Source organism: Cyanistes caeruleus, chromosome 16, assembly GCF_971803275.1.
Source record: "Cyanistes caeruleus chromosome 16, bCyaCae1.hap1.1, whole genome shotgun sequence".
Classification (NCBI taxonomy): domain Eukaryota; kingdom Metazoa; phylum Chordata; class Aves; order Passeriformes; family Paridae; genus Cyanistes; species Cyanistes caeruleus.
The window spans coordinates 7,079,673-7,094,472 of record NC_141716.1 but is presented as its reverse complement, the minus strand read 5'-3'; the positions used below and the strand labels follow the sequence as shown (position 1 = coordinate 7,094,472).

The following is a 14,800-nucleotide window of genomic DNA, read 5'->3' as shown; positions in this document are numbered from 1 at the left end:
CTCTTCCCCAAACTCCGTGGAAAAGTCAATAGATTGGCATGTACACAGAGCCAAACAGTATTCAAGGGCATCTAGAGCACAGTATTATCCCAGCATGGTCAGACAGCAGCTTTCTACTTGTTTCAGTACACAATAAAGGCTGGAGAAAACTGTCCTTCCAGCCACATTCCCATTTTATCATGAGGTAGGAATATGTTAAATGTTCAAGGCCGGGGTGGACAGGACTTGGAGCAACCTGGTCTAGGGGAAAGGCTTGGAACAAGACAAGCTGTAATGTCCTTTCCAGCCCAAACCATTCAGGGATTCTGTGAGTCTGTGTTGCCACTTCCACAAAGACTTCCACCCATGCCAGGCTTCCTCCTAGCAGGAACTAGAGCAGCTTAAGACAAATTCAATAATAACTAATTTATTTAAACAAGCAATTGAAGGGCAGCTTGCCTCCTGTTCATACACCTTGTCTCCCATTCAACCCCTCAGTGAGCAATGCACCAGCTTGCCCACAGTTCTTGTTGCCCCTTCCCTGCTAACCTGTTTGTGTGGGTGCAGATGAGCACCCGTGCATTGGGCTGCCTGAGGATCTCCAGGGTGGCCATGGCCAAGGTGAATGTCTTCCCTGTGCCGAAAGGCCCATAGATGAGCAGAGGTGGCACCTGCCGGCTGGTGGTCGTCTGGCCTGTGATGAAGGAGATGGCTTTTTTCTGCTTGCTATTGCCTCTCTGTGGTGACCCAAGAGAGTAGGGGATGGAACAACTGGCAACATCTGGCAGGACCAGTTTCTCATCCAACAGGTTGTCCACAGCCTGGTGCCACTGCCGGAACAGCAGCTGGTCTATTTGGAACTGGATCTCCACCTTGTGGGAGGTGTTTGCCTTGAAATTCAGCTCCGAGCAGCATCTGCTAGGTATCTGTAGCCAGATGGTCTTCTCCGTGGTGGCTTTATGCTCCACAAAAACTTCATAAACCCGATTGTTCACAGGTGGGTCAAGCGCCAGGAAGGCGGTGGGCACAGACCTGCTCAGCAGGTACCCCTCATCCGTGTCCGGGGAGAGGTTGTAGGGGGTAGGCACTTCAGCAAACAGCTCCCCAGAGAGAGCAAACTTCGCCCCCATGGAGAGGCTCTGCAGCATGGGGGTCAGTGAGATGAGCACACGCAGGTTGAGTCTGAAAGGAGGAAACACCCAAATGAAGAGCAGAGAAAGGATCTGTCAGTTCTTGAGCCTTCCCCCATGGAGAGGGGATTGCCACCTACACCCAGAGAGGGTCTGCCAGCCCCCCGAGCACATACAGACAGAAACCATGCTCTAGATAATCCACAGCCACAGGATGAGACACAGCAAGCCATCCTTCTTGGCAGGTTTCCAGTTTTCTGGGAAGACACCACAAGACCCAACCCGGAATGGACAAAAGACCCCAAGAGCAGCGTGGCCCCAAGGGTTAGCAACAGGCTTGTGGTCCCCAGTGAAGGGGAACCCCAAAAGGGTCCACGCCTGGCACTTACTTGGCAATCAGAGCCTGCTCAGCTTCTTCCTCACGGAAGAGGAAGCTGTGCATCCTCTCCCGATAGTTGAGGCGGGTGATGGTAATGACTGCACTACTCTCACTTTGGAAATCCAGTGCCAGAGCAGGAGGTTTGTACTTTGCCAGCAGAACCACATCTTCATCAGTCTTTGGCATGCTGGGAATGATGATCCGGTTACCCCGATCCCAGCGCACGAAGTTGACGGGGCGGCTGCTGTCCCTGGTGCTGGGGACGTGCTGGGGGGTCTCCCGCCGGCCCACCTTCACCTTGATCTTCTGCATGAGGACGGGGCGCTTGCCGAAGTCGAAGACCACCCACTGCTCAAAGATGCCCAGGGTGCAGCACTCCATGCTGACCTCCACCAGTGCGGCGTGGCGCGAGGAGGACACGGTGGCCACGTGCTCCCCACAAAGGTACTGCAGGCCCCGGGAAAGCCCATTCCCCGAGAAGTAGAAGTTGACTCCAGGCTTCCGCTTCAGCAGGGCCACGTGCTGCAGACGCATCTGCCATTCAGGAGAAGACAAGGACACAGTGAGGGCAGCCCACGGGAAGAGCCCAGCAGCTGGTGAGATGCTCCAGCAGCATTTCCTAGAAAAAGCTGCTAGAGGAACCAAACACTGTGTCAGTTGCACCACAGCTTATTCCTCGTGCAATCCCGCAGCAATTAGTCTAAGGTCTCAGAGAACCTCAGGTTTCAGTTCAATATCAACCAGTGTGCAGTAAATGGGAGATCTACTTTGAAGAAGACAGGCTTTTGCCCCCAACATCCACAAAATCCTGGGCAGGAAAACAGTTGAATGTTGTTATTAGTGATGATAGAGGGAAGGTGTTGAGAGCAGCCAGGTCTGTCCCAGGACCACTGCACAAGACAGGAGACACAGTGGCTGCACTCCCTGCACACAGCCCCAGTGCAAGCACCACCTGAGCAGCTCCTGAATACCCAACACGTGTCCTCATTTAAACATGCCCAAATCCCCATCCTTCTGCTCCTTGCAGAAATAATAACTAAATAAAAATCCCCAACCAAACAAAACCCTCCAAAGGTCTGAGCTTACCTGAGAGTGGACCTTGAACCGCCATTGGTATTTCTTCTTCCTGTCCTCCAGCTGCACATGCAGAGGCTGCTCACACACTACTTGGACACCCTCGACATGCTCAGCCATCTGTGGGGAGTCATGAGAGGAGAGGGACTGAAGGCAGCATCCCAAGGACACACCTCAGAGCCCTCCACAGTGCCACTTTATCCTTGCCTTTACGCTACATCCTCCCAAGAGGGATCAAGAGGGCATCCTCATATTCCATCCTCACCCACAGCTGCTCTGAGTCCCCACGCAGCAGCCTTGGGAAGCAAGAGAACCCACGGCATAGCATGGCTACCCCAGCAGGCTCTCCTATCTCCAAAGAGATGAAGGAAGGAGGAAGCCACATCCCTTTTTGCATCTCCATTAGGAAGGTGATCAGTGGTGTAATAAAGAATTGAATGAATAAAAATTCGAAAGAAAAGGTTTAAATAAAGTATATGTAATTGTAAATGATGAAAATATGGAATGAGAAATCCTCCTCCAAGTCGAGGCAGGATTTCTCTTCCAAAGCAACAGATTGCAGCCAAGCACCCAGATAACAATCGCAAGCAGGCACATCAGCCCCGAAAGAATGGGCAGGACACGGGCCATCGAACAAACAAAAGAACGGGCCGGACGAGATATCGCCGAACCTGAGCATCTCCGCCCTGCCCACCTGTGCTGGAGAAATGGAGAAACTAGACAAAGGAAGAGGAGCCAGCCGAGATAGCCATCGGCTCCAGGATGAGTCCCACCACTCCACCCTAATGGCCCGGACCAAAATGATATCAAAAAGACATCCTGGACCTCTTTACATATGAGGAGCCTCTGCCCAACGTCTATTGACCCTATTCTCCAGTGCCAGGAAATCTATTCTTCGAACAATTAAGAACCTCTTAGCAAAGGGTGCCTGCTTGGAATTTGGCCTCGGGACACAAACTTCCTATAAAAACCCAGGCCAAAGGACTCTCAGGCGTGGATTTGAGAGCATCTATACCTTGTGTATAGACCCTGTCCACCCAGCGCTGCGCTGCTTATTTTATTGTAGTTTTTTCTCTTTGTTCGAATTTATTATTGTTTGATAATAAATTTTCTCTTTTATATAACCCGAAATTGCCTTTGCATTTATAACAGTGGGTTCCATTCCCAAGTTCTCACATCAGAGGATTCTCCTGTGATGGGCTGGACCAAAGTGCTCCCACCCTGTGCCCACCACTCACAATTAACTCTCAATTAACTCACAATTAACACCTCGTTGGAGCACATCCTATACTCAGCAAGGAGCCGGTCCTGGTAGGACAAGAGCCCATCCTTCATGGCTTGCTTCTTTTTCTTCACGGAAACCTTCACCCTCTGGATCCACTCCTGCAGTTCCTCTTTGGAATGAGCCTTGGTGCAGCTGTTCCCCATTTCACACACCTCCGCTCTGTCGGGAGAGAGGTGTCCAAGGTGCCACCTGTGCCTGGTGGCATGGGGATCCTCAGGGAGCCAGCAGCTCCTGCCCTCTTCCCTGTTGGTCACCTTACCTGCTACACAGGGAGAACTTGGTCAGCCCGAGCGGCGGCGCGCGGTGGACCCACTGCATGGAGCTGTCGGCCGAGAGCATCTGCACGTGCTCGATGGAGGAGCAGTGGTTCTCAAAGCTCTCCTGCGAGCCGCAGGTCACCAGGCAGAGGCAGCAGTAGAAGTGCACGGGCGCGGGCGCTGCCGGCTTGCCGTCGGTGCTGCCGGCGCCCGCGGATGGCAGCAGGTCGGAGCGCAGCAAGCCGTGCTCCCTCTCAGCCTCCCAGATGGCCATCTCCACGTCACTGTGCGCGTACTGGCAGCGCTGCGGGCCGTGCCTGCAGGGCCGGCCCCGGGACATGAACCGGCAGTAGGTGAGGGTCTCCATGAACTCGGGGCAGGGCCGGATGGCCGTGTACTGCTGCTTCTTCTGGCTGTCCAGCACCACGTGCACCAGGAGCGGGTCCCAGGTGCGGTGGGACTCACAGAGCCACCCAGGGCCACCCACTGTGATGCGCTGGGGGCAGCTGAAAAAGCAGCGCTTGCAGATCTCTTGGAAGTACCCCCCAAACTCGCTGGTGATCTCACCGGCAGCACTGGCAGTGGGGGTGGCAGCGGGGTGGCCCCCCAGCTGCGCCTGCAGCACCGCCGCCTTCAGCCAGCGCCGCTCCAGCTGATGTTCCCTCTCAAAGTTCCAGACCATGGCCTCCTCCGCGCTCCAGGCGAAGGTGCACTGGTTCTTGTGCCTGTTGCAGCCCAGCCCCATGACGTAGTACCTGCAGACGGCGTAGCGTGCCGGGTTGGGGAAGCCGGGTCGCCGGGACACTTTCCTCCATGCTGTGCTCCTGCGGCTGCGGCAGCGCGCCAGCAGGATCTCGTACATGCACTTGTGCTCCACCTCCCGCGGGTGGTAGGTGATCTCGTTCTCCTTCACGCTGCACTTGGAGCAGACCAGGAGCAGCTCCAGCTGCTGCTGGAGGCTGCCCAGCGGCACCTTCGGGCTGTTGGCCGTGGGCATCTTCGGCTGCAGCTTGAGCGGGGCAATATTAATGGCAGGAAGATCCTAGAAGGTGATGCCGTGGGGAGGTGGTGCCATGGAGTGAGTGGCCTTGTCCTAGCTCACTGCATACCTGCCAGTCATCGGTGCGAGCTCATGAAGCCTGACAAAGGAACAAGGAACAAGTGACCTATCAGGAAACATCAGACAATCCCTGGCTGGTTGTACACAGAGGCACCGGCACTGCCAGGAACCTCACCCAGGCAACCTCGGCTTTGGCACCCTCTCCCACCAGCCCAGTCCCAGGGGAGTGTTTTGCACAGCAATCAGGCTGCTGAGTGGTGCTGGCTCCCAGGTCTCAGCCTGGTCCCCAGTGTCCCCATAGACCATCAGTATTTACCATCCAAAGTGGCAAAGCAGTGACTGCTCCAGAGGGCCCAGCACAGTCCCAACAGCGGCCACTGATCTCCCCAGACCATGGACACATGATCCAACTTCCTGCTGCCAGCGCCTGCCCCACCTTGGGTCCCTCCAGCCAACTTTCTTTATCCTGTTTGCTTCCCTGAGTTGGCCAGGCAGCCCCACGCCGAGCAGGCGGAACCCAGCTCCAGCCCCTCAGCCCCGTAGCACAAAAGATTAATTGGAATTAATTAATGAAGCAGCCGCCCTCTTTGCTCCTGGGACACAGCACCCAAGGCTGGGAGATGGGCATGCTGGAACAGCAGCCTGCCGGCATCTCTCCATCTGACAGCTCAGTAAACATCCGGCTGGGAGAGCTCGGCCCTGGCGGCCAGGAAGGCAACTCACAGCTCACTGCCCTCTCCAGCCACCAGCTCCAGCATTTCCCATCAGTTTCCTGGGTAACCAGAGGCCAGGAGCATTCCTGGGAATGATGCTGCAGGGTTTGGTGGCTGGGCCACGTGGTCAGGGTGAAGGGAACATGCCCGAGCACATCTGTGGGCAGAGTGTGCTGCCAAGGAAAGCCACCAGCCTCATGCCGAGCACCCAACTCGGGCTCCTGGCCAGCAGCCACCATAGACTGATCTCTGGCAATGCCAGGGAAGAGCAGGATTTGTGGTTGAGGTCCAGTGGAGGAGGAAGGCAAACCTTGCATTGCTTCTGCACCTTTAATTAAGAATCCTTTCCTCGCTTCTGGGTTAAATAGGGTATTGGGCAAGGTGGGAAAGGGATGCTGAGGCTGCTGCTCCAGCTGGAGCTCCAGACAACAAAACCAAGCTGGAAGTGGCTAGAGCATCACTCACATTCCCAGCATACCCTTAAAGAGCTCTTCACCTCCCATCCCAGTGTCACAGCATCCACCTGCTGCTGAGCCATGAAGGAGTCATCTAATCCTGCTCCTCTGTGTGCATCAGGTCAGACACGTGCTCGGTGGATAAACACCCGCCCAGTTTATCTCTCAAGGCCTGGCAGCAAGCCTGGCACTGGGCAGAGCTGCAGGTTTCCTCTTCGGGAAGCTGTGGGATTCCGTGGCACACTCCCACGCCGGCGCTGGCTCGATTGGGGTCACTGTGCCACGCCACGAGCTCTGCACTCAGAGCTAAATCACCCAGACTTAGCTCTGTGACTTCGCTTCCAAACCTTTACTTGAAGCACTCAGTGCAGGCTGGCAGTGCAAGAAGAGCAGTGACCCTGAGCTGGCTGGGGCCAGCAGAGAGCCAGGGTATTCCTGTCCTCTGGCAGTAACAAGGTCATGGTCATTGGAATAAAACTTTCTGTGGTTCAGGGGTCAGGAGCTCTTTGTTCTGGTTCTACCACAAAAAGAAAAAGAAAAATTGGAGCCTCAGCTGAGGTTCTGGTGCTGCCTGATGCCAATAAAATGCTTTGCATGGGAATGAAATAATTCGGGAAAATTTGAAAATAAGCACCTATAAAGAGAGGAGGGGGAGTGGAATGATCTGTCTCATGCCCCAAGGGCATCAAGGGATGCTCCCCTGATTCCCAGCAAGACAGCAAAGGCAGCACGGTGCTGGTGGGGGCTGCAGACCACCTGGAGCTGCTCCTGTCAAATTTCTCCAGGCTGTGAGTACCAGAAAAACTCACAGACACTAAGAACCAGGCAGAAGTCTGGGGAGACACAGCCTGCTCCGAGGGCTGGACCGCAGGAGAAAAAAAGACCCGCACCTTTTGGGGTCACAATCCCTCCTGTTCGAGCGTGGGGAGACTGTTTGTTCGAAGGGAGCATTCCCACTCGGCTTTCCTCGGGAGATCAGGGATGGGCTGGTGCTAAGCGGGACCCCAGGGCAGAGGGAGCATCCCTCGGGACCGCAGGTTCAGCTTGCCCCGGGAGCTCGGCACAGGGCAGGGGCACCCGGGGCCAGGCTGTTCCCGAATTTCCACAGCGGCATCGCCCGGAGCGGGACACGGGTCAGGCTCAGCCGCCGAGAGCCTTTCAGCTCCTTTGAAGCTGGCGAGGGCAGCACGTTCCCAGTGGAACTGAGATCTGCAGTTTCGGGAACACTTTGCTATCCCTCCGATAGCGCTTCCACCTTCCTTCCTCTGGAAGTCTCCGCCTCCGGCCGAGCCCTCCTGGGAAAGGCGCTCAAGCTCAGGCTTTGTGCGACATCTGTGCAACACAGTAACTGCTGAATACTCCGGTGTACCTCACTTAAACACCGGAGAGAAAGAAATCTGCTGGCCGGCACCCGGCTCCGTGCAGAGGGAACCGAACATCCCGGTCCCGGCACTTGCACAGCCGCAGAGCTCGTGGGAGACGCGGTCCTGCAGCACCACCGGCTTAAACGCTGAAGAACTGCCCATAAAGACCGTGCTGGACAGCCAGGGTGCCGCTGGAATTCATGCCTAGGCAGGACATCCCAGTTGGAAAAAGCTAAGAGGGAATATTCCACCTTTAAAAGGGTCAATTCCCCTGCTGTTTATTTTTTTAAGAAGGCGTTTGATTTTGAGCAAACTGCCAGAACATGCTCTGGGTCTGGAGGTGGGAGGGAAGAGGAAGGGGAAGTGCAAACTCCGCTCAAAGTCTCTGCACAGCACTAGTGCTGACGCCAAATTAAAGATTTTTTTCTCTCTACAGCACTCTTATACTAGAAAAAAAAAAAAAAAGTGGGGAAAAAAAAAAAGAAAAAGCTAAGGAAACTTTTGCAATCCGAGCTCGGGTGGAGGGAGGACACAAGGCATGAGGAAGTTCGGGGAGGTACGCCCCAAGACAGCTGCCCCACTGGGAAAAAAACTCATGTCAACAGGGCAAAATCCAAGTTTATCTCCAGGGAAGGTAAGAGTGGATGGGGAGCAGTATTTACCAGCAAGCCACAGACCATGATTTACAAGCTGAATTTTGTATATTTCAAGAAAAAACAACCTTTTTTTATACTGATCCTGAAAAGCTCAGCCTGGCATTTAAAGCCGTTCGCATCCTGCTGATGGGTCCCAAGTCCCCATGACAGACAGAGGCTGGTTTATTGTACCCCCAGCCCCATCTGGGCGAGTTCTGCCTCTCTCCCAGGCACCAACACACACCACGCACCCTCTGCCCAGCCCTGGTCCAGCCTTGCCACAAAGCAAACCCAAACAGAGCACACCACGGCCTCGCCGATGGCATTTCCTCCGGGCTCAGGAAGACGCTTTGGGTCAGGGCCGGGCCATGCTGTGTCCAAGCATCGTCCCTGGCAGGCGCCTTGCAGGGCAGCGCTGTGGCCAGAGATAATCACATTTCCCTGGAAATGGCGAGGGGAAGCACGGCTGTGGTAGAGAAATGCTCATCGTGCCCCTGCATCCTGGTGCTCCGCACCCATCCTATCCCACCAGGAGGGAGGCGGCCCTTCTGAGCTCTTGGCTTTGTTAATTATTGACAGAATATTAGGCAACGTGCTACGCTGGAGTAAGCCAAGTGCCCCTCGATCAGAGCAAGTGACGTGGATCAGTGTTTGGGAGAGGGATGGGGACAGGGGACCCTGTGTCTCGGGGGGCTGCAGCCCCCCAGCACGGTCACCGGACCTAACCAAGCACTGCCCCTTGGAAGTTCTTCCTCAACTACAAGCAGCACTCAGAGCAACAGTGCGAGACCTTCCCAGCACCTCCAGCACCCCGCCAGCGATCAGTGCAGCCGGGCTGGCCGGAGGGTTTGGAAGCGGTGGAATGGAGCTGCCTGGCAGATGCTGGTCAGTGCCACCCCACCCCTCCCGGCTGTACCGAAAACGCACCTCTCTGGAAACTCCCTCCAGCGCAAAAACAGCCTCCAAAGTTCCTGGCGCCCCCATTTCCCAGCCTTTTTCAACCAGACAGCTCACTCCACATCCCACCCAAGAGCTGGCACTACCAGCCTGGCTGCTGCAGTGGCAGCTGTGACACCACTGCCCGAGTGTGTGTGCAGGCACAGACCCTCCAGTTTGTGCGGAGCCCCGAGACACGTGGACCCCCGGATGCTGCATTTGCTTTTATCCAACTGTAAGAAGTTCACCGGGAGCTCCCAGATGCCATACCCGGAGCTGAGAGGCGGCAGCAGGGTTAGAATATCGCTCTCGGGGACCGCTCACCGAAGGACGCAAGCCTGGCGTTCTCCCCACCCTCTGAACGGGGCTTTGCACCTCAAAACCTGCACCCTGGCTATGACCATCCTCTCCCGAACGTATCCCAGCCCGGGCAGCGACGCTGCGAGCCGGGGATGGGGCTGAGCGGGATGCGCACCCCGCACGCCCTGCAGCATCCCGCACGCCCTGGAGGACCCCACGGCTCGCTGCGGGGCTACCGGGGGCACCCTCGGTCCTGCAGCCCCCCCAGGGCGCTCCGCTGACCGCCCATCCCCGGAGCTCCCCCATCCGCGGAACGCCCCCGCCGCTCTCACCGCCGCCGCCGCTGCCGCCGGGGTGGGGGAACCCGCGGGGAGCCGGGGACTCGCCGCCGGCGGCAGTTTCGCTTCTCGGGCCTCCCTGCATTCAAACCGGGACCGGACTTCGCGGAAATTGCATCACGGCGGCCCCGCCCCGCCCCGCCCGCCGGCATCGGGGGGAGCAGGAGCCGGCACGGTCACCGGGCGGGCGGGGGGATCGGCACCGGCACCGCCACCTGGAGCGGAGAGCCGGCACCGGACAAGAGGGACGGGCAGCGGGGTGGGGGGACCGGTACCGGGGGGAAGGGGCACCAAGGGGAGCGGGCACCCGCATCCAGGGCAGCAGGAGCCGGTCGGTACCGGTAGCGGCACCGGCGGGACGGCACCGCTCACATGGCGCAGCCGGCAGGACGGGCACTCCTGGGGATGCCGAGCTCCCAGCCCGGTCCCGTCCCAGCCCCGCATCCCCGCGCATCGGGGCCGAGTCTCCGCCGCTCCTGTCCCCCCCGAGTGCACAGGGGCCGCTCCCGGGGGCGCTGCTCACCTGCAGCAGGTCGGGATTCCCCGCGCTCACATTCGGTCCAGAGCCGGGAGCGGCGGCACCGGAGCTTTAAGCGAATGTTGAGCGGCAGTCCCGGTCCTCGGCCCGGCCTCCCCGGCAGCCTCCTTTTTAACGGGGCTCGGGGGGGCGGGAGTGGGGGGCAGAGCGCTGCCCTCCTTTCTGTTCATCATCACTTTCGTTTTCCGTTCGGTTCTCTGCCTGGTGCGATGCACCCGCTGCAGAGTTCAGCCTCGAGCCAAAAACAAACCCCAAATCCACCCCCGGCAGCAGCCGAGTCTCATTTGCATCGTGTTTCGTGGGGCAGCACCGACAGCCTGGGGCAAGGTCCCGCACCCCAGTTTGTGGGCACGTGTTACCACACCAGCTCCATCAGCTGATGCTCAGCGCCCGAGGAGTGCTGTGGACCCCCTTCTCAGCCCCTTCACCAAACCCATCCCAGAACAGCTCAGCACCCAGCACTCCATCATCATCACACTCATCCCAGCACTGAGCAAACCCTGGTGCGGTTTGGTGATGGCGAAAATTTGTAGAACCAGAACACAGCACCAACAAACCCTGCAACCTGATCTGACCCCAAAACACACGCACCCGAGCAAAATCCCAAGAAGCTCCTTTAACAGCCCCAGCCCCAGGAACCCACAAGAGCAGCTGCATCTCACCAGTCTGGACACAGGGCTTCAGAAAAGCCCTGACCTGTAAATCAAAGTGCCCAACACTGCGGTCAAGCCCCAGCATTCGCACTTAATGGAATTATCTTCATGCCAGAAGCCAGCTGCAAGCCTCGGAAACAGCCAGGGAAAATGAACACACCTCCAGCTACAAGTGGCTGCAAAAAATCTCAGGCACCAGAGGTAAAGTGTCCCTGCTGACAGGGATGCTGTTCAATCCTTCCATCGATCGATGGGCGCGTTGTTCATGGTGGTGCCACCTCAACACAAAGCCAGCCTTAGCGACAAAAGTTTTTCCTCAAAGCAAATGGGAGGAGGAAACACAGAGCCAGCCCGTGGGGCATGGCACTGGAGCAGGGAGGAAGGAGGGGCAGAGACCAATTTCTGGCACGTTTGTCAACACCAGTGGAAGAAGGAAGAGAAATTATGTTTTTGACCTTCCTGCTTGTGCAGTTGCAGCCACTGGGTGCCTCAGAGGGAGCTCTCACCTCGCTGCCATCCAGCAGCACCCTGGGGAGCCAAGAAAGGTTTTCCCACCAAGAAGAGGAGTGGGGCAGCCCAGGCTTGTGGGTGCTGAATGGGTCCCCCTGGAGCAGAGGGCACTGGATGGATCCCAGCAGAGAACGTGGTGGAAAATGACCAGGCATTCCTGGTCACTGCTGGACCCATGGCAGGATGGCCACCTGCACAGGACCACGGCTGCCAGGCTCTGCTGCACTCTGTGCTCTGTCAGTGAGGAGCCTCACAGCAGGATCTGACCCCATGGAGTCCCTGTGCTCAGTGTTCCCACCCAGGAAAGGGCTTCCCAGCTTTGCCCTTGCAGCTGCCATGGGAATAGCAGTTCCCATGTTTTTCCCTGGTTTGAGCAGCACCAGGGCCACATCTCTGCCTGGGAAGGGGTAACCAAGCGAGGCCTAGCCCTGGTATCAGAGTGTTCCATAGTGATAGAGTCCATCCCCATTTGCTGCTGCCTGGGGCAGGAGTCATCCTCTCTGTGGCCCTGACTCTAAACCATAGCAAAGGTCTCTGTGACAGCGTCAGACAGCAGGGAAAAACAAACAGAATACCTGGCACTACTCCCCTGAGGTGCCCGAGCCAGGACAGGCAGTGCCCAGCTCACCCAGGCGGAGCAGCCTTGGCACTGAGGCTTCACTCTGGTTGTACAGGTGGGCTATCTGGAGGTTTCACTGATTTAACAGGTGGGATATTTTCCCTCCAGCTCTAGAAGCAAACAGCTTTCACTGTATTATATAAAGCTTCCGGCCCTGCTCAGCACACAAGGAGGAGCAGCGCAGGGAGCAGCCGGCTCTGCCGTCCCTCCATCGCTGGCGGCAGAGCGCAGGAAGCCGCTGCCGGAGCAGGGAGGAGGCAAAGCTGCGTCACCACATCCACAGCATTAGGGCGGGGGAGAGCCGAAACCCAGGATCTGCCGGTTTTAGACAAACAAACGCCGAGCCGAAAGCTCTGAGTTTCGGTTTCCATTCCTTCGGCGACAGGGCCGACAGTCACGGTGCGGTTTCCCCAGGAAACCATCGCTGCTGTCCCCTCCCCAGCGCCAGACACGCTGCCCTTTGTGTGCCGCACACCCCCAGCTCGTCCGGGGAAGCTGCTGGGAGCTGGGAGAGCCTTCCCGCGAGGATGCTGGAGCATCTCCTGTCCCGGTAACAGCCCTAACGTGCCCAGAGAGACGCAGAGAGTGGGGAATGGGTTGTTTCTCACAGCCCCCTCTCCCCCGCACCCCGCAGGCAGGTGCCAGGCAGGACCGGGGCAAGGCTCTGCTCGCGGTGCTGCTGGAAGTGGGAGCCTCTGCCCTTTCCCAGACACTGCTCCCGTGTGTGTGGATACCTGGAGGAGAAAATGCAAGTGGCCGAGTCTCCATCACCACACAATCCAGGGAAAAACAGGGATTTGGCGTGAGTCATCTGCAGCCCTTATGTAATTTTGTCTCTGGGTGTGAGTTCACTCCGGCTGTGAGTGGAGCAGTCCTGGGCTCCCCACGGGAGGAAAGGGGAGCAGATCTCAGACTGAGCACCCAAAGGAACCCCAGGAAGGCAGTGCTGGCAGCACCAGGCTGGTAGAATGGGTGTTGAGAGCCCCAGCCCTCCCACAGGGTCACAGCATAGATTGACCCACTGGGATGCACAGCAATGTCCCAGTTGTGGGGTGCAGGACACCCACTGCAGCCTTGGGAGCCCCCAGTGATGGGTGCTGCCCCTGGGAAGGGCTTGGGGCTCCACCCTGCAGAGCCCCAGGTCTCAGGGCCGTGGGGAGGAAGAGCTGATCCACAGGTGAGATGTGCTCTCCACGAGCAGTGTTTTCCCACCCCTGCTGAAACCAGGGCTGCAAGATCAGGATCCACTGCCAGACTCACATGGGACTTCCCCCCGGCCAGGGAAAGTTGCCCAATCGCCCACGGTCGCATTCAGCCCAAGGCCACTCATCCAGACACTGATAATACAACTCGCTGCAGACAACTTCCCCTCTTTGCTTTTCCTTCTCAGCCCTCATTTTACCAGGAGCCACTGACTCTGCAAGCCCCCAGCTGGGCTCGGCCGGGCAGGGAAGCACCGCGGCACACTCGGGAGCAGCACAGCCACCCCAGGAGTGGAGCACATCACCGGGGCATCCCTGAACATCCCAGGCGGGCTCTCGAAGGAGACAGGGCTGTCCCATCGGCACCTCCATGTCTGGCTGCCCTGAGAGCTGCTGCAAAGGGAGGGGAGAATTGCACCAGCCCAAATCTGCCTGTCGAGCTTTTATTGCTTGGGGAGCTGTTTACATCCCGAGGAAGAGCTGCTTTGCCGGGCAAAGTGCACCCACGCTGGGAATGCTTTGCTGGTGAGGTGATCTATAGTCTCCAGGGCAGGTAAAGGTGCATGGAGCCAGAGGGGAGCTGCTGCCTCCTGCTTGCTCCGCTCTGCCCCAGCTCTTGCTGCCCACTGCTGCACCACACCAACACAGAGCTGACAAAATCCTGCCCCAGCCCATGCTCCAGTGCCACCTCTCAGGTACCTTTAAAGAGAAGCCAGGAGGTCTGTTCCCTTTCCACCTGAACATTCCCCCTCCCACAGCCCCTGGACAATCAGGATGAGTTTGGCCAAAGGAGAGATGGCTGGAGTAGTATGCTCAACCCACAGCTCTCCAGGGCTGGGCAAAGGCACCACAGCTTTCCAGGCCTGGCCCTGCTGGGGAAAGGTGACCCTGTGTTGCAGAGGGACATTCACTCACCATTGCAGCACCGGGAATTCGGGCTGGAAACACACCTCAGGTGTGGCTCAGCACTGCTGCTCACGCTGGAGAGGCAAAAGGCAGCTCAGTGTGATCACAACCCTTTATATGTCCTCGGTCTGACACGCTGCTGCTGTCCCAAGTACAGAGATATGACAGCAATATCTCAGCAGCAGCCAGCTGGGAGGGAAAAACCTCTGATAAGGCAGGACTCCTCCTCACCAACTGCAGCCCCAGCTGAGTCTCAGCCAAAACGAAACAAAATCTAATGCTTCAGAGGAATAGATCACTTCTTCCTGATTACGTGTCAGAACTCCTCTAAACATAGGTTGGGGACCACTGGTTATCAGCACTGGCTGCAGCCAGGCTGTTCCAGCTGTGCCATGGACACCCAGACTTTGAAGCCACATTTCAGGCTCCCTGCACACCCATGGCCAGAGGGAACACAGAGGACATGG

The 14,800-nt window shown here is 57.4% G+C and overlaps 1 protein-coding gene across 1 annotated transcript in view; it reads right to left on the bottom strand.

The window, feature by feature from the left end:
* The window catches only part of HELZ2 (helicase with zinc finger 2), a 30,611-nt gene extending 16,145 nt beyond the window's left edge, over nt 1-14,466 (bottom strand). Inside the window, exons 1-6 of the mRNA XM_023939720.2 lie at nt 14,343-14,466; nt 4,107-5,243; nt 3,823-4,006; nt 2,575-2,682; nt 1,499-2,022; nt 529-1,161 (exon numbers count right to left, since the gene is read on the bottom strand). Of these exons, the coding sequence (XP_023795488.2) occupies nt 529-1,161; nt 1,499-2,022; nt 2,575-2,682; nt 3,823-4,006; nt 4,107-5,101 (2,444 nt within the window). The 5' untranslated portion in view covers nt 5,102-5,243; nt 14,343-14,466. The remainder of the gene's footprint in view (nt 1-528; nt 1,162-1,498; nt 2,023-2,574; nt 2,683-3,822; nt 4,007-4,106; nt 5,244-14,342) is intronic.
* Nucleotides 14,467-14,800: the final 334 nt, after the last annotated feature.